The 20135-nt window shown below is 37.0% G+C and overlaps 1 protein-coding gene across 1 annotated transcript; it reads left to right on the top strand.

The window, feature by feature from the left end:
- The first annotated feature begins 1120 nt into the window (after positions 1-1120).
- LOC145781917 (putative cytosolic iron-sulfur protein assembly protein CIAO1 homolog) lies at positions 1121-11883 on the top strand. The gene is made up of 6 exons (XM_082593613.1): positions 1121-1360; positions 1978-2238; positions 2535-2623; positions 5018-5219; positions 10903-10990; positions 11151-11883. Exons 1-6 carry the CDS (start codon positions 1219-1221, stop codon positions 11419-11421), a joined length of 1053 nt encoding a protein of 350 aa, XP_082449739.1. The 5' UTR covers positions 1121-1218; the 3' UTR covers positions 11422-11883.
- Positions 11884-20135: the final 8252 nt, after the last annotated feature.

The raw sequence follows: 20135 nt of genomic DNA, 5'->3' as shown, positions 1-20135 counted from the left end.
CAATTCGTACCGTCAGTTTGTACCTTGAAAAGATCAAGAGAAAAAATTAAAAAAAGCTGAAGTTGCTGATCGCAGTTTCCAAAAACATTTTAAAATTTTCCGCAAACAAACAAAAACTCTTAGGATCATTACCAGAAATTTTAAAATGTTTGCGGAAACTCCGATCAACCCTAACCCTTTTAAAGTGTTTTGCGGAAACTGCGATTAGCGACTTCGGCAAACTCTCAGGATCATTACCTGAAATTTAAAAATGTTTGCGGAAAAGCGAAAACTGTGATCAGCGACTTCGGCTTTGTTCTATTTTTATTCTCTCAATCTTTTCAGTTTGTTTGTTTGCGGAAACACCCTATCCCTTTTTAAATGTTTGTGGAAACTCCGATCAACCCTAACCCTTTTAAAATGTTTGCGGAAACTGCAATCAGCGACTTTGGCAAACTCTTAGGATCATTACCAGAAATTTTAAAATGTTAGCAGAAAAACGGGAACTGCGATTAGCGATGTTCTATTTTTTTCTCTCAATCTTTTCAGTTTGTTTGTTTGCGGATACCGATACTCCCATACCCTAACCCTTTTAAAATGTTTGCCGAAACTGCGATCAGCGTCTTTGCTGGCTGCTTTGCTTAAATGTAAATGACATTCACCAGTAAAGCATCCGTCATAACAATGATTTATATTTACCATCTATAAAATCAAACATTGGTAAGAAGATACTATGGTTCAATGGAGTGTTACTATGGAATCAAGTATCATAAGAACTAAAAGAAATATCTTAAAGTACCTTACTTTTAAATTTAAATATAAACTTTTCTTAAAACATTTGTACAGTAAACCCTCCTAAATCATATCTATCTCCTCGCACATACGTAGTCTTTATGTTGCTTTGTTTTTGTTATTTCTCCGAATTATGTTAAGTATCGGTATTATGTTCCTTAATTTTAATGTTTGTTAGGCCTACTCAATCCTACAGTAACACAACTGCAGCATTGAGTAATCATAAACAATGAACATGCTAACCAAACCTGATCACTAAACATACACTTTTGTGAGAATAGAACATTAATCTTGTGTTAAAACAAATCTGAAAGCATCACCTCTAAGGCTATGATTGCTTTTCAGGAAGACTGTTTCAACTTTTGAACAGTCTTCGTTTCAGGCCTTTGTTTAAACTTTTGCAATAAAATCTACTGTGCTTAGCCTAGCAGAAAAAAGTTGTGAATTATGATGTTAACTGGGACATTAAAGTGTATTGAAACAATTATTGGTCACAATGATAAAGTTTGGGACGTAAAGTGGAATCCCAATGGAAATTTACTGGCTTCATGTGGCACAGACAAGTGTATTCGTATTTGGGGAAAAGAAGGTGTGTGTGTCCTGTGTAGTCATATTTTAATTGCAGCTAGCTACTGTATATTTACAATTGACAAGTTTAATACATGAATTAAAAAATAAAACTTGAACTGACAAGCAGGTATTATCGGCCTTCATAGTTACGACAAATTTTGATTATGTAGAAGTTCAAAAATTGTGCTTGTATTAATCAAATCAAGAACTAAAGAGTCCAAAATGTAGATACTAAACTAAAGATAATTAACCAGGCATTACAAACAACCCTTTTGCTCTTAAATGTGCTTGTATCATTATGCAGTTTATACATACTGTTTTAATCAGCCAATTTATGTGTTAACGTGTATCATTTACAGCTGATCAGTTGTTATAGTTAGGTTTTTCTTGGTGTCAAGGATACGGTAGCTTTGTCATTTTGCAGTTGTGCTTTTAGAAAAAAAGTTGTTTTAAAACCTATCTTGTACAATTATATCTCCATATTATTTCAAAATTAGTTTCATTCATTTTTAGTTTACACTTTTTTTATGTTAAAAATGGGTTATCCAATATGCAACAGAATAAGATTATATTGGTATGTACACTGTACAGTCTTACCATTTCCATACCAACCTAATCTATAAGGTTTTTTCACAGAAAACAAGTGGGTTTGTAAAGCCTTGTTGCAAGATGGCCATGCACGAACTATTAGGAAGGTGGGATGGTCCCCATGTGGAAATATGTTGGCATCAGCAAGCTTTGATGCTACTATCTGTGTTTGGAATAAGCGTTCTGGTCAATTTGAGTCATCTGCCACACTAGAAGGTCATGAAAATGAGGTTAAAGCTGTTGCATGGTCCGCATCGGGAGCATATCTAGCAACTTGCTCAAGAGATAAATCTGTATGGATATGGGAAGGTATCTGTTTTTAAATAAACATGTCATTACATAGCTTTATTAAAACAACTGAATTGAGTTACCAATTGTCTGCATTAGGGTAGTCCTTATATGCCAGCTTTTGAATTTTTAAACGGCGCCCACTAAAATAGTTCCGAACTGGGTAAAATGGAAAATCTCAAGTTTTTTTAAAAATTAATTGACTTTCTAAGGTATGCTCAAAGACTCTAGGATTTCCATTTGTTCCATAAAGTTGTTGCAATGCTTTTACGGTTTTTCTTCTGAGCACTTTGTTAATACAATTATTTTTTTAACAGTTGATGAGGATGACGACTTCGAATGTGCTGGTGTTTTGAGCATTCACTCTCAAGATGTCAAGGATGTGGCTTGGCACCCACTTGAAGATGTGTGACATTAACTAGCGGTGTTGTCATATTGATTAACTGCAGTGTGACTTTGTCGGAATGTCAAACTTTTACTTTTGTGTATACAGTAGGCTATAACATTTTAGATCTAAAAAAAAAACAATCGTTCTACTTCATAAAACTCTATTTCATAGAAATTAATCATTTTTCATACATTTGAATGTTTCGTGTGAGATTTGGAAATATGTTTTGTACCGGTATTTGGATAATAAATGGAAAGACATAGTTTTTTTTATAAATCTACAAATTTTTTTGAATGATCAAATGTCAACTTTTTTGTATGGACAAGTTGTCAAATGACATCAAGAAAAGCTATATCGTGAATGCTTTGCATTAGATTGAATTTCGCTTTTAGCAGTATGATTACTGCTTACTTCATAATGGAGATATTAACGGCCTGTTTTAGCCTGATGCTGCTAAGACGAAGTCATGTGCTTCGTCAAAGCACATGACTAAGGAACTGTTCCAAAAGCTAGTGCAATTCGCTATTACCACAGCGAACTCGCAGCCATAGGCGCCGACTTTTATTTTTGCACGGGGTGACGGATAGCACAATATGGCAACCTAAAAACTTTCAAACTGCATGTTTTTGTTTGATTTTTACTAAGCGTGTTTCGTAGATGCAATTGTTTTTTCACACCTGATTTGTAGCTCGATAATTTACAAAGCAACTTTAAAACAAAGCACAGGAGGTATATCGTGAATTTTATTGTGACGTTGCTGCTCTGACACTTAACATTTGGAAAAAGTATTTTTGCGAACAGCAGCTCTGTCAATCCAACTGTCAATCAACTGGTCAAGTTGTAACCGTGAAGCTTCAGCTTGATAAACATTTAAAATTAGGAAGTGGTTCAATCGCTGTTGCGTCATGGTAGATCGCAAGTAGGTATTTATGCGCCTGAGTGCACTGAACGATCACTCCGCACAATGCAGACCACGTTTGGAAGCATTAATGAAATTGTTTCATTTCTTGCAAATAGATCAAGCAGTTGCGACATAGTTGCAAATCGGACAGAATGCTCTATCTTTGCATCTATCGTATTCTAGCCACGGGAATTCGCTCTCCCACGATTTTTGATAGCTTCTCCCTTCAACAGCGATTATCCTGCCCGTGCTCGGTTCTTCCACCTCCCTGATTGTGCTAACGCCTTTTGGCAGTGGCACACTTTCGTTTCGTTCAGGCATTGCCATTTGGTCACTTTCATGCTGGCTGAAATCCTGGCTAGACGCAACAAAAAATGACTCAATGGAGAGCTGCAATTTTGAATGCTTTTTTGGTGGCATCTTTAAGCCGAATAAAGCTGGAATGTCGGCGAAAACTTTTACTGGACGACTTTTCGTAATTTTTTCTATGATGTAACAAGCAACTCCTATGTCAGACCAATAAATTCCCGCCTCACAGTTTGTCACGCATCGACACGCAATATTACTGCATGAAGTAGATAACAAAGTAGAAATTAAAGCATAAAGTAGATGACGGTACACTCCAATTGAAATCGGAAAATAATTCAAAATGCAAAATCTTGAGTAATTGAAAAAGGTTGCTTTTATTATTGGGAATTGGCAGGGGGTGTAGCTTTCCTCGAATAGAATCATGTAAACGTGTAAATTTGCAGAACGTTAAAACTGCTAGCTTACTTTACTAAGTGCACTTTTTAAATAAAACTCAAAAAGTTTCGAAAATTGCATTTTTTTAATGAAATTTGAAAATGGATATTCATTTATTTAGAGGGTGGAGCTATCAATCATCGAGATAATTTTATTTCTAAGTATTTTATAGCTGGCATAATTTATAGCGATATTATAAGCAGTTTAAAAGTTTTCAAAAAAGATTTTTGAGGGAGGCAATGGAAAGATCGTATTTTATTAATTAATAAATCCCATTGTAAACCTAACAAATGTAACAATGACTTATGACAAGTAACAAATAAACGATCGCAACAACAAGGAAAAAATTCGTAGCCACGTGTTGCGTAATCTTCACGTAGCTTGCTTGATGTTACGCGAGTATCATGCTTGTGACAAAAACAATCATTTTCTTTGCAATGCTGTATTGGTTCACTTCTTGCTTTACGTTGACTTGAAGCGAAAATCAATGATCAAAAAAGATTTAAACGTCCGTTCAAATTACATTTATTTGCAGTAAGTAATGTAACCTAAACGGGGTGGCTGCCACCCCGCCACAGCGGTTACGGGGTGGCGTGGCCACCCCGTAAGTCGGCGCCAGTACTCGCAGCATCAGGCTAAAACAGGTTGTTAATATCTACATTGTGAAGTAAACTTTAGAAGTGTTAGTAAGAACTGGCTTACAAATAAACTTGAAACAGTTTCTTAATGTTTGAAATAACATTAGCCAACCTACTTCTTCATTCCAGGTTATAGCATCTGCAAGTTACGACAACTCTGTTAAACTGATCAAAGAATCAGATGGGGAATGGGTTTCGTTTGACACTCTAACCGGCCACACGTCTACAGTGTGGTCTGTGGCTTGGTCAAAGGAAGGCACAAGACTTGTGAGTGGATCCGATGACACTTCCATTCGTATCTGGTCTCGGTTTGATTCCGGTGACTCGGAAGGTTTGCATAATTTTAAGAATTTATGTTAAATTTTTTTTACAGCAAACAGCGTCAATAAGAAAGAACCATTTTTATATTCTACTTTAATTTTATGCACACAGAACTTCAAGGTTGGTATAATGCGGGACTTATCGCAGATCTTGGGAAACGCTGATACTTTATACTTGAAAGGCTGGAAATTGTTATTGCTTGGCTTAAAATTGACTTCAGTTTTTGTTTGTTTTATAAATTGGTTGACGCAAGGAAGGCTATTGATTTCACAACGAAAGTATGTCAACTGTTTGATTAACATGTTGTAAAATGAATGTGGAACTATGCCGAAATAAACTTGATTGATATCGGTGTTGTTACCATGCAAATCATAGACTAGAGTTTGGCACTTGTGCTGGAAATCTAAAGAGCATTTGGCAACACTGGTACGGGGAAAGATTTGTCATTTTTAATGTGAAACCAGGAGTTTTGCAGTAAATTGAGATTCAGTGAACACACTTTGGCAATTTAATTTCTCAAAACTATGATTTCAAAGATATATATAATTAGATAGCACATTTAGCCTAGAGTTCCAAATCAAAATTACATCGGTCTCCTGTCACAATCAAGGTGCAATGCCTCGCGATGGCTTGCTTTGTATCTTCAACGAGCGTGTTGTTTTGGTTGTAGAATTCTGGTGCGATGTGTTATTATCGGTTATGACCTGAAGTAACCTCTGATTACGAAATCTGTATTATGTAACATGTTTTCTACAACCTTCGGCCCTACGTGACAATCTGGAGTCTTCTTTAAACTTGCTTGTTTATGCTGCTCAATGCTACGTGACCGACGATGAGTTCGTGTGATGCAACACTACGTAACCTTCTCGAAGTTACTGGACTGAACAACCAACTATAAATAGTGGTGTAGTTTGTGTTATGATTATTATTATTATTATGAGTTGATTGTGAGAGTTGTGCTATGAGTTGTAGATTGGTAGTTGGTGCAGAAATTATTGGTGATTGAGACTTGAAGTAATTGAATACAAGTATATGAGAATTGGTGCTGATATAAATTGTGTTCGAATTTAGAGTTATTTGAGAAGCCGTTCGTTAAAGTTCTTCAAGAAGTCAGATTATCATTTCACTAGTAGAATTATTCGACATTTAATTGACTGCTTTTCGGTTTGACCCATTAAACTACGTCATTGAACCTTTCCAAGTCTTTTTCCTGGTAAGAGATAGAAAGAAATCGTGACATTCTGGGGGCTCGTCCGGGATAAACCGAAAAAGAATAAACCGAAGAATACCGAAAGATTTATTGAGAGAATAATAAATTAACAACAAGCTATCAAAATGGCGGATGCCGTCAAACATGAGATGATTGAAGACTTACGGAGCATGGCTGAACGAATGGGGCTGAGTGACAATGAAAAGTCTCAGTTTGTGATGGAAGAGTATCACAAGATAATGGCTCAAAAAGCTCAGCGAGAAGCTGACGAAAGAGAAGAAAGAAGAGCTGCTCGTGACATAAGGAAAGCAGAACTTGAAACTGAAGCTGAAGAGAAACGAGCACAACGAGAAGCTGAAGAGAAACAAGCACAACGAGAAGCTGAAGTGAAACAAGCACAACTTGAAGCTGAAGAAAAACGAGCACAGCGTGAAGCTGAAGCAGAAGAGAAGCGGGCACAGCGCGAAGCAGAAGCCGAAGAGAATCGGGCGCGAAGCAGAAGAAAGAAGAGCGCAATATGAATTGGAAAAGTTAAAACTTGAATTAGAAAGACAAAAGCTGGACATTGGTGAGCGATCTAATTCTACTAACGATAATGCTCGAGATGTTATTGTGGCGCAAGTTAGACGTCCAGACTTGCCATCATTTGTTGAAGAAAAAGATGAGTTGGATAGTTATCTGTTAAGATTTGAAAGATATGCTACAATAGCCAAATTGGAGAAGTCGACGTGGGCTACCCAGCTAAGCATGCTATTGTCGGGACAAACCCTTGATGTATATTCAAGACTTTCGCAAGAAGAGGCCATGAACTACGACAGATTGAAGTTAGCTCTATTGAAGCGATACAATTTTACCGAGCATGGATACCGTCAAAGATTCCGTGAGGCAAAGCCTGAACGACACGAAAGCCCAGGTCAATTTATTGAACGTTTAAGAAACCTTTTATTAAAATGGTTTGAACTTTTGGGGGCCGATCAATCATTGGACGGATTGGCAAACCTTATAGTTAAGGAACAATTCACAGATTCATGTTCAAAAGATCTGTCTGTTTAGTTAATGGAAAGAAGTCCAAAGACTTTAGAAGACATAGCCAGTGTGACGGAACAGTACCGGTACTTAGTTGCTCATGATGAGAAGTTGTCGACTGAAGAAACGTTGTCATGCGATAATGACGAATCGCAAACAAATAATTTTGAAGGAGGTGCGGTTCCAAGAGAAGTACGTTGTTTTAATTGTAATGGCTTAGGTCATAAGTCTGTTAACTGCCGGAGGAAGACTAACAGAAATCATCAGGAATCGAGGAAGTGGTGCAATCGTTGCAATAGGCAAGGACACGAAGCGAAGGAATGCAAGGACAAGTCGTTTTCCCTATCCAATCAGTCTGGAAAAGATAAAGACACGGACGTTTATCGATGCGGTTGTGCGATAATGATTCATGAACCAACGCTTGACGAGGAGAGACCGGATGAAGATGTTTGCGAAAAGATAGTTGGAAACAAAAAGGTAAAAGTTTTACGTGATTCTGGTTCTACGGGTATAATGGTGAGGAGAGATTTAGTAAAAGACAGTCAATTAACGGAAAAAACTGGAATTGTGATGTCAATAAATAACACTTCAATCCAAGGACCGTTAGCAAGGATATATATCGAAACCCCGTATTGTAGTGGGACTGTGAAAGCGTTATGTTTACAAAACTCTTTAGTTGATCTTATAATCGGAAATGTTATTGAGAGAAATTCTGAAGTTACTTGTTATTCTTGTGGCAAGAATGGTCACTTTGCTCGAGATTGTTCTGCCGATAATCAGCGACGATCTCATGGTCATGGATACAATGAGCGCGAAGAACCGAGGAGAAGAGGCAGGCGACAACCATTTGGAGTTTGCTATAGATGCGGTAGACGCGGACACTTCGCCAGGGAGTGCGTTGCTGACGGCGGACATTCGGAAAACAGACGTTGCCGTGACAACCACTGCTACCGATGTGGGGAGATTGGACACATAGCCAGGAGCTGCTCTTTTGATGAAAAGGCTTGCTACAACTGTCACAGAGAAGGTCATCTGGCCAAGGACTGTCCGGAGAGGAGGTGTTTCCGATGTAAGAAGATGGGTCATCTTGCTCGCCGATGCACTGAAGTTGTTGAGGACGTTGGAAACTTTCACAGAAAACGTGACTATTGTTTAGAGAAATGCTGTCGTTGGTAGATCGTGCAACGATGGACTAATGAGAACTGTTTTATTGAGTAACTAATTGTTTTGTAATGTGTATTGTATTGATTGTGTTGTTATATTGTTTGCAACAATATTCTAAGGGGGGTCGTATGTCACAATCAAGGTGCAATGCCTCGCGATGGCTTGCTTTGTATCTTCAACGAGCGTGTTGTTTTGGTTGTAAAATTCTGGTGCGATGTGTTATCATCGGTTATGACCTGAAGTAACCTCTGATTACGAAATCTGTATTATGTAACATGTTTTCTACAACCTTCGGCCCTACGTGACAATCTGGAGTCTTCTTTAAACTTGCTTGTTTATGCCGCTCAATGCTACGTGACCGACGATGAGTTCGTGTGATGCAACACTACGTAACCTTCTCGAAGTTACTGGACTGAACAACCAACTATAAATAGTGGTGTAGTTTGTGTTACGATTATTATTATTATTATGAGTTGATTGTGAGAGTTGTGCTATGAGTTGTGGATTGGTAGTTGGTGCAGAAATTATTGGTGATTGAGACTTGAAGTAATTGAATACAAGTAGATGAGAATTGATGCTGATATAAATTGTGTTCGAATTTAGAGTTATTTGAGAAGCCGTTCGTTAAAGTTCTTCAAGAAGTCAGATTATCATTTCACTAGTAGAATTATTCGACATTTAATTGACTGCTTTTCGGTTTGACCCATTAAACTACGTCATTGAACCTTTCCAAGTCTTTTTCCTGGTAAGAGATAGAAAGAAATCGTGACATCTCCAGCAGGGATGGATCCAGCCTCTAATTTTTGGGGGGGTGCTGCTGAAATCTATTTTCATTCAAGGAGGTCCATCAATGTGGCACTGTCAAAATGTGTCTCTGCTGTATTTGGCATACTGATAAGCATTCATGTTGTTAATACAGATGTTTTTGTTTAATATTAATAAAGACCTGAAAACGGAGAAAGTGTGTATGAAAAATCAAGTCTTAAAAACAAGCATAAATAAAAAACACTTATGGTATAACAAAATTCAAGAACGTGATGAAATTTTGGGAAATATTCTAAAGTTTAAAAACATGAGCAGTACAAAACACATGATTATTTCCATTGGTACACATTCCATAATCTACACAGCATCAATTCGTTACATGCTGATATAAAATGCTATGATCTATCAAAATATAAAGTAATACTAGTAGACAGGGTTGATCTCTAAGTGGTCAAAAAAGCGGTTTAAACCTGGTAGCCTATTAACCGGTGAAAACTAGGTTTAAACCGGTCAAAACTGGTCAAAACCCAGAAAAATATTTTTATGTAGTGAATGGTCGGCTACCTGGGCTATGGGCTATTTAGAAAATATAAAAGCAGTTGTGAGTTGTGACCATTTTGATATGCAGGCCTCGAAAAACTATCCTGTCTTTAAATTTTAAGGCATCTTAGAATATGCATTCGCATTGTTTTATTTTAACTGGATAAAATTTGATGGCAAATGTTTTTCATAAAAAAAATTGTTGGAATAAATTCTTGTATATAATTATATAGCCTACTTCCGTTGGCTGTGCAAATTGTTCATCGTTCTACCAAGCATTTTTTGGTTCATCAGAAACTGATTTTTTGAATTTTCTCAATAATTGAAATAACCAACTGATTGAAATATCAAAAATAAACAGAGAAATTGAATATTTTTTGTTCCAAATCCAGCATTTAGAGGTTATTGTTGATCAAAACAAAATATAGTTGAACATCATTACTAAACATGGAGGGTAATATTTTTAATTCAATTGAAAAGCAACTTGAAATGATTCATACACTAAAGGGGTTTTGACCAGTAATAGGTGGTCAAAACTGCCCGGTTTAAACCAGGTTTTAACGGGTTTTAACTGTCCCGGTTTAAACCGATCAACCCTGCTAGTAGATCTTAATACCATTAGTTTATTAAAATAATAGCAGTTTGTAAAAAAAAACTGAATATTAGTTGAAGGGGCCAAAAAAGATCAACATGGCCATGCATTAAGTGCAGATTTCAAAGTTGATGCTTTGATGAAATGTGTCACTTGATATTTCTGAGTTTTATGCTGGCATTTTGAAATTTTTTTGGGGGGTGCGCACCCCCCTGGATCCATCCTTGATCTCCAGTCATTATAAATTAGGCCGGCCTGTGTGTATAAATCGCTATGTACATGCGTTACTCGCTGGGTGGTAGTTCACATCCGCCTTTAGTGTAAGCACCGCTGACCCAACATTGAAGATTTGTAACTGCAGACGGCAATTTACAAAATATTTGTTTTTGCTTCAAGGTACAGCAGCCACTAGAGGAAATGAAACATGGAAGTGTGTCTGCACCCTCACCGGTTATCACAACAGATCGGTTTATTCCGTGGCATGGTAAATTCAAATCACAACTTTTTGATTACGCTTTTTTCTGTTTTAGTTGTGCTATTCATACAGATACAGCTTTTTTGCATTACTACACTCCTATTCGTCGTCCACCATGTTGGCGCCTTCGTCCTGCTTTGTTTCATACCATTGATTTTTTTCACTTCAGGTGCCACCAGACCAATTTGATTGCTTCGGGCGGCGGCGATAATACGATTTGTATTTTTCAAGAAGACCCAGTTGCAGGTGACGTCACCACACCAACATTTAACCTTCTGACCAGAATCAACCAGGCCCACGAGCAAGATGTCAATGCAGTGTCGTGGAACAGAAAAATATCTGGTTGTCTTGCTTCGTGTAGTGACGATGGAATAATTAAATTATGGAAAATTTCTGACACTGATCATTGTGATAGTTCAACAGAAGAAACAGCATCATGAGTTGCGCTATGTTCACTTCAACTTGTTCATTTCTATTTTCTTGCAATCTTTTCAGATGTTTGTTGCTGCTTTTTAAGACCAACGAAACTTTGTGGCTCAAAACGTTTCACAAATTTCCTGACATAAACTGCAATGTTACTCACTTAAGTCAAAAGAATGAGTTAGTTGACTACCAATTGAGCTACCGTCAGTTTCAACACTGCCATAAAAGGTGCCTCAACAGGATGAAGAAAATGCAGAATCGCTTGTCATAGAGTTGTAGTAGCTTACTGTTCGAACTTCTGTCGTTTGAAATTTATCCTCAATTCAAGCAGCCACCTATGAGTTTTGTTATTTTTTTCAATGGTTTGCTTCCGTCGAGTAATTTGTGTTGGTTGCAGACTTTGGTGGCCTAATTGAATTGCAAAAAATACGAACTTAAATGCAGTCAATATTAAATTATTAAACTCTTTCTACGATGCACTGAAGTGTTCGGAAAAAACGCTAGCCCGTTTTTTTTTATTGCTAATCGGGAGACACAATGCAAAATTTATTAAAGCAATTGCTCTTAGGATCTAGGCATAGACAGATCAAGGGCTAGGTTCGTGCAATGAAAGAAAATGTAACCGAATTGTGGTCAATGGTGAATGTTTCTTTACTTTGCTTTCTGTAGAGGTTTTAAAGCAGTGGTTCCCAAAGTGGGCGCCAGCGCCCCCCTGGGGGCGTTTGTGACTGTGAAGGGGGCGCTGGCTATAAAGTGGCCGATTGAAGGGCGCTGAGGGTAAATCGGGGCAGTTGCAAGAAGAGGATTGCAAAGCATTTTTTTGTCATGTTTCGCTTCAAAGAAATACAAAAGAAGACGGTGACTACAAGAGCTCTGTGGCAATTATGTTGACAACGTCGCTTCGCAGGTCGTAAAAAAAATAATACCAAGCTGAAACTTTGCCAGGTGGTTCTATTGGTGATGTGGAATCACCAAAAAAAAAACCCCATCATTCCCCCTTGGGAATAGTGAGTTTTGGCCTTTTTTCCAAAATGGCCGCAGCTCCCATAGGCCAAGAATTCGAAATCGTCTAAAATTAAAATTTTGTACCTCATTCGAAAGATAATTTCATGCTGAATCACTTTTACAAAAGAACTGTGGTCCAAAAGTGCCCACTTTTGATGTTATAATTCGTTGAAGTGTCATAAGTTAAGATTTAAATTTTTAACGAAAACGCATGACATGATAGTGTGCGCCACTTATGGGTTTTGGGTTTGAGCCAAAGTTCCATTGTGCACCGTTCAATGCTGATGCTTTCCGCACTAGATATAAAGTCAAGTGAACAGCACATAGATATGGGCGACTCCAGACTAGAGATGTAAAAAAACGGTTTTTTTTGTTTTTAAAAAAAACGAGCTCGTTTTTTTTGTTTTTTATCGTTTTTTTTGTTATTTATTCGTTTTTTTTGTTTTTTTTACCTATTTTTTTATTAAATGTCACAATATGCAGCAATTAGGGTAAACTCATTGCAATAGCGTCTCTTTCAACAAAAAAATAGTCTCATAACTCGTATAACATCTTTCAAATGAGACAATATGTCTCTCAAGTCTCAACACATGAGCCATAAAGATTTCTCATCGTCTCAAACAGTAACACAGTGTCCTATGGTTGGCACATCTTAAGTATTGTCTGTAATTTGGTTCAGCCAGTTGTTAAATGCAGTACCACACTCGTGTACAGTTTCAAAGCCACCTGGGATGTTGGTTAATGGGCATGTTACGTTAGGACCAGGTGGTCAGGGTCCTGTTTCTCTACTTCACAAAGGCACTTTTCATCAGCACACCACACCATTTCCAGTACAACGTCAAGAGATTGTTCCAGTTGATGTGCATTTGGTGCAAACGTGATGAAAATCACACAAGCGGTTCTCGAGTTATAAGTGAAATAACCTTAGCCACTAGGTGGCTTTATAGATAAGAAGCAATAGAAAAACGGCCATATCTCAAGAACCGCTCAACATATTTAGATAAGTTTTAGCTCTACCCCCATGTTTTCTGGGGTGGGCTATCTGTTTATGAACATTAAAACAAGTTTTGGCTACTACTTTTTGAGCTAAAAAGAAATTAACCTCTTGTCGTTATGCACCAATAAAACCATGATGCGTAAATTAAAAAAAATAATAATTGGGTAGAGGAAAGATTGATGACAAGTTTGGCAAAAGCAGTGTAGTGCTAAAATCTCAACTTTTAGCCCAAATCACATTTAAATGTAGTGAAAGATGGAAACGTTTTGATGTTTTTTTATTTTACCTGAAGAGATTCAATAATCCTTTGTGACGTCATAGTCATGTTTGTTTTCCCTTAATCACACCATTGTGCTGTCATAGACATGTTTAAAAGAAGTATGGTTATTGGTTGCACTTAATCCATCCAATTTGAACTAGTTTGCAGAACTTTGAGACTTTAGCACTTTTTTTGTTTTTGCCTAACTTTTCGTCAATCTTTCCTCTGCCCAATAAAAAAAATTAAAGTTTGCATCATGGTTTTATTGGTGCGTAACGACAAGAGGTCAATTTCTTTTCATCCCAAAAAACAGTAGGCCTAGTTCTGAAATAAAATAAGTTTTCATCTTTGATGTTTGTTTTGTATCTTTATCCTGCATTGTGGGAATATGGGTAAAACTTTATTCTTGTTAGGAAAAGCATTATAAAGCATTTATTCACTATGTGAACACTGAGCAGTGCTGAAAAACTCCACTTTAAAGGAAAAATTTCTTCATTCAAGGTTGGTAGAATGGTAGTTACTAGCAATAGTCAACATGGGTGGTGGGCATTTGAAAGGAACATTAACCAAAACCTTTTCTGGCAAATGCACTAACTTTTGACAGCTAACAATATCAGTGATAAGGTCTCTTGCATTATATGTCCCAAATAATCTGCAAGAAGCATCAATGACGAAGTGTCCAATCCAAGACCTTACAAAACACGAAAAGAATACTTCTGTTTCAACATTTATAAAGCATATACATCGTTGGTAAGCTATCAGATACAAAACATGTTTAAACAAGCTATTGGCAATAGCTTGCATTAGTAAATTACCACGTCCACAAACAAGGTAAATGTGTGTACTGAATACTGCCACCTTGTTTTGTCAAAATTTCGTCAACCCATTGAGTGTGTACAAGAATAACCAGTACCACAGTATACTAACATCATAGGCTAACTTCCATAAAAGGAAAAAGAAATTAACTCATCTACATTATGTCATGTATCAAATTTCATTAATTCAATGTTTGTCAGGTCTACTGCCACAAACATGCCAGAGAATGAAGAAGAAAGCGAAACAACATAGGTCCTCATAGGACTATGCACGAACATATGCTGCCAAACAGAAACACTTAGGAATTTCAGCACACCAATAAAACTATTTTTAGTAATTTAATGTTTTTCAAGAGCACTATAATGAAACTAAGCTGTAAATTGCAAAAAAATTGCAACTTTTCCAGAAAAATATGAAAAAAAACAAAAAACGAGTGTTTTTTTTGGCTCAAGTTTTTTTTGAAAAAAACACGTTTTTTTTAAAAAAAAACGGTTCGTTTTTTTTGCATTTACATCTCTACTCCAGACGCAAGCGCGACTATAATGATTATGTAGTGTTTAGAGATTGGCTTGAACAATGCAATCCGTTTACTTTTGCTGATGAGCATCTACATTCCTTGACATCCGGCTGGGTTTCTGTATCTGGAGAAGATTTGGTTAATTGTGAGAGATCAGAGGAGATAGGAGCAATCATTCAAAAAACATTGGATGGTCAAAATTTAGTAACTGCAACTATTCAACGCAAAACCTGCTTTAAACCACTTGAGGTACTTCGAAATTTTGTAAAGATAGACAAGGAACACGTAAATGTCAATCCAATCATTCTTTTTACAAGACTGACCGCTATTGCAAAACGTGAAGACGATGTTGAGAAGTACTTTTCATTCAAAATGACACCATATCCTCCTTCACTGTTTAAGGATGGACTCATGAGAAAAGCTGCTTTGGAGAACAGCACTAATGAATGATACAGAAGCTGTTGGTAAGGACCAGATTGATAAAAATTCATTGTATGTTGTTGATGGAGCCCTACTTCACAGAGTCAGATGGTTGAAAGACTCAACATTCGCTGAATTGGCTCAACTCTATGTATCTTATGTTAGAAGACACTATGGTTCTGCTCATGTTATCTTTGGCAGATCAAGCTAAAATACGCTTCCACAAAGTCAAATGAGCATATTCGACGAACTGCTAGTAAACAGTGTCCAAATGTTGAAGTGACGTCTATCGATTCTGTACCAGCTACACAAGATTGTTTTCTTTCGAATGAACACAACAAAGCTCAATTTAGCCCAAATCACATTTAAATGATCACATTTAAATCACATTTTAAAAGAAAAAGCTCAATTTATTGATCTGATTTCTGAGAGTTTGAAGAAAGATGGACTGCAAGTAGGCCTAACTATAACTGTGATGGTGATGCTGACACTGAAATTGTAGAAACAGCAATCAATCTTTCTGCAAGCAGACGAAATCCTATTGTTGTTGTAGCCGACGACACAGACATCATTGTTATGTTACTTCATTATTGGAGGGAAGATTTTCAAGATGTTGCATTTTTCCAAGAAAGGGCTCAGAAGGGATAGAGCATGAAAACTGTTTCACCACCACTGAAAACAATCAGAGAACATCTTCTGTTTATTCATGCATGGTCCGGCTGTGATACCGTTTCGGCTCCATTTGGAAAAGGAAAAGTAAGCTTTCTCAAGCTTGTGAAAAAATCTGATGAACTGAAAGATTTATCCATAAAAATGAGCGATGTTTGGGCAGATCAAGCTAAAATTGCAATGTTAGCAGAACCAATTGGTCACAGCGGTAAACCATAATCTCTTCGTGGGAAAATTGTAACATAAGATTCCCAGATCCGTTCGTCTGTATGTAATGACCGAAAAGAAACACTCTTCTGGAAACGTCTATTCGAGAATTATATTTCTGTAAAAAAAATAGCCCACGGCTGTCGAAATTGGGGTGCAACGCGATACACCACTAAACTTGTCACTACAATGCAAATTACTTGGATAAAAGACGGAAATTTTGTCCAGCTGTCAAGCACTAAACAAAACAGTTAAATTTGCGACCAACTTCTTCAAGCAACAATTTTAAAATGACGAGAATAAATTACGATATTTCAAACGCACGTAGGCAGTTACTGTGATGTAATAATGATAACCAATGATAAGCTATTCAAGCAGCTGTTCATGTTTGGCTAACACCTGTTCAAGTAATTAAAGATTTAACGATGATGTAATGTTATGCTGCAGCTGCAATGTTTTACAGATCTTGCAACGATTCTGCAATCTGCTCATTTTTTAGAAATATTCCATTACGTCAGACGCCAAGATTCAGTAGACCTGAACGGTTTTATGTGACGTTTGATTTGGTGAACAATTGTCTGGAACACCAATCTTTGTAGCAATGTAGCCTATGGTGGAAAGAAATTTGAAACCTTAACAAAACTCAAGTTAGTTTTAAAAGTATTGGCTAAGGCAGTTATTGTATAGTGTATACATATGTATTTCTCACTGAATATCATTTTATATTACCCTAGTACAGAAAATTAACGAACCACATAACAAATCAGCATTTTAGCACGAATCTCAAAGGCATTGCATTTGTGAATAAGAGTGTAACATTTTAACTAAATTAACGGAAAAGAGAGGCAATTTAAGATAATTTCCTAGATCTTTTAAACATCCCTGTAATAAGTTATTATTTCATATACCTTCCATTATTAATTTTACTTTAGACATAGAAAGTATATGGAGATGGCAACTCAGGAACCAGAAAAAATGCCACCAACAAGTAGAGCAGCTTATTACCATGCTTTTCTTGTACATTATCAAGTAACCATATGGAAATTGTTAAGCAATAGGGAAATAGAGTCAAAGAAAGAGGACTGGGGCTGGAAACTTGAAGACAACAATTATTCTCCAATAATGACGGACAATAAAGTTGCTCTAGAGGGTGCCCTGCAGGTTATAAGATGCAAACGCCAATCAACGATGAATCAATATGGTAGGCTACAAAAAGATGTTCATTAAGAAGCATGGCCTCAGTTGTGTAACAGCATGCAGTGGTTGTCATGGACTCATGGTGAAGAAGGTGAAACAGTTCTTCAGTTCAATGTTTTCTAATTTCTTGGACAATCAAGCTATTAGTTAATTATGATGAAAATAAGTATAAAACGCCATAATTCATTACAACAAAAGCAAGTCATGTGACCATCATTTTAATTGTATGGAGTGACTTTATCTATTTATATGTCAGGTGACATGCAGTCAGATCAGATATTTCATATCTTAAGATCAATGTTATTAATTTTAGATACAGTAGGCTACTCGAAGTTTACGAATCAAGTGATAATGATAACGACGATGACGATGGACGGAATATTTTTGATTTATTCTAATATAAAATATGGAAATGCCAGTAGGCCTACTTGGACATTGGTTACAAGATTTAAAAAAAATTATGAACTGAAATTTGTTATAAGTGAAAAGTGATCCTTTGCTATTTCGGTCGGTGTTTTTTTTGTAGTGTCCCAAAATAAAATCTTGTATTTCACATTTTTTGACATAATTTCTACAATTTTACTATTTACCGGTCAACCTTTGTTCAGTGTGGTGTAGCCTATTTTAATGTTAAAAATATGTCAATATTGGTTTGGGAGTAATTCAGGATAAAATATTCCGAAAATTATATTCATCAACTTTTGAATTTCTACACTATATACAATTGGTTTTAATTTTTCACTTTTATGGAGACTTGTTGTTTATCTATTGAGTTTTCCAAAATCAGTTTGAGGAGTAACTTCTGATGGGAAATTGTACACTTTTTCGTAAGCTCTAGTTTAACCATGGAGTAATTGCTTGTCACTCCTCACAAAAATCCACCAGGCTAATGCCTAATGGTAGATTCTGCCTTATAGTCCGCATTTAATGGGTAATAACTTCAAATGTGTGTATTTTTTGACCATAGTTCTTTTGTGAAAGTGATTCAGTATGAAATTATCTTTCCAATGAGGTATAAAACATCAACTTTAGACAATTTCGAATTTTTGGACTATGGGGGCTGCGGCCATTTTGGAAAAATGGCCAAAGCTCACTATTCCCAAGGGGGAATCATGGGGCTTTTTTTTTTGGTGACTCCACATCACCAATCGGACCTTCTGACAAAGTTTCAGCTTGGTTTTTTTTTTCGGGTCAAATCATTCAGCGACTGGACTATTAATCTATCTTAAAAGACTCATCAAAGCAGTGAATAAAATTAAAGCGCACGCTCTGAACACACGCTTATTCAAACGATTGTGCAATGAGAGTGATGAAGCTTTTGAGCGCTTACTACTCCACACCGAAGTACGATGGTACTCGGCTGCGTAGCCGAGTGGTGAGAACGTCTGCGAGACGTTCGAAAGGACGTGGGTTCGACACCGCTCCAGAGCACGCAGCTGTGTCTCGGCGAAAGACACTTAATGGCAAGCCAAACTAAGGGGAGCAGCTGACTCGAAGACTATAATGTCACTTCGCTGCTTCCTGTCGTCTGTTGTATCGCATCTGTGATCGCAATGGGCGCAAATAAAATAAAAGCATGACAATGGCTTTGGAGGGGATTTGCCTTGCACGATTTTATTCGCTGTTTGAAACTGTCGTGGAGTTTCCATAGAGTTGTGACCCTGACACCCTGGCCTTGCGAATGACGTCCTGGTTGTGAGAAATGATATCGCCTACTTGTAAGACATATTTTTCAAATTTAATGAATTGAATTTATCCCTTCAGGGTAATGAGGTACATCTAATCAAGGTGAAATCGGCACTGTATGGGTTCGGTAATAATCTCGTGTTGTATCAGCGAAATTTAGCTAGGCGAGAATTTGTCCGGTTCTCAAGCTTGCATCAACTCGGTACCAGTGACAAAGACATATCTGATGTTGATGTACAGTAAAGACGTACAGCAATCATCTTCAAAAAGTACACAAAGACATGGGAGATGTATTCCAGTTAGAAATCCCTAACTGGATAATCGACCCATCCTGTGATATTTCTGAACATGGAATTCTTGAGTAGGAACTGATAACATTGCAAAGTGATTTTGCACTCAAACCAGAGTTCAATATCTCGTATCAATCGTTCTGGCTACAGAACCAAATCAAAGAGAAATACCCTCATGCGTGGAATTAGGTCAAAGTTTTTATCATTGGCTTTCCCAGCTCATACTAGGTGAAACGTGCTTTCAGTGCCGTGACAACGCTTCTGGATAACAAACGAAACCGTCTTGACATAGTTAGATGGGGAGACTTAAGACTATACAGTAGCCTACCAACCTCATCCGTCTCATTAGAGTTGGAATTTAAGTTGTGATGGATGGAAAATAACTTTGGTTTTATGTTTTTTAACTTTGGTTTTACATATCGACAGTGGTGCCGAAGTTAGTTGAGGATTGGGGGAGATAAATCAACATTTTATCAAATTTTAGACGATTTTGAACATTGGGGGGTGCATATTTTTATACACAATTTTAGTGGTGCCGGTAAAGGTGAGTCCCATACTTGATCCAAGCATCGGGGAATGAGAAGATAAGGTTATCATTATACTAAGCCTTTGGCACTAACGAGAGTAAGGTGGCCAGTTCCTTTCTCTTGGCCGCCTTTCTTTCAGCA

The sequence above is a fragment of the Aplidium turbinatum genome, chromosome 13 (assembly GCF_918807975.1).
Source record: "Aplidium turbinatum chromosome 13, kaAplTurb1.1, whole genome shotgun sequence".
Taxonomy (NCBI): domain Eukaryota; kingdom Metazoa; phylum Chordata; class Ascidiacea; order Aplousobranchia; family Polyclinidae; genus Aplidium; species Aplidium turbinatum.
This window is presented reverse-complemented; position numbering and strand designations above follow the sequence as displayed.

Excerpts from the sequence above, each read along its gene's own strand:
- LOC145781917 (XM_082593613.1), top strand. The coding sequence starts at position 1,219 with ATGATGTTAACTGGGACATTAAAGTGTATTGAAACAATTATTGGTCAC. Across the intron at positions 2,624-5,017 it reads CTTGGCACCCACTTGAAGAT|GTTATAGCATCTGCAAGTTA; the intron begins GTGTGACATTAA and ends TCTTCATTCCAG. Across the intron at positions 10,991-11,150 it reads TCGGTTTATTCCGTGGCATG|GTGCCACCAGACCAATTTGA; the intron begins GTAAATTCAAAT and ends TTTTCACTTCAG.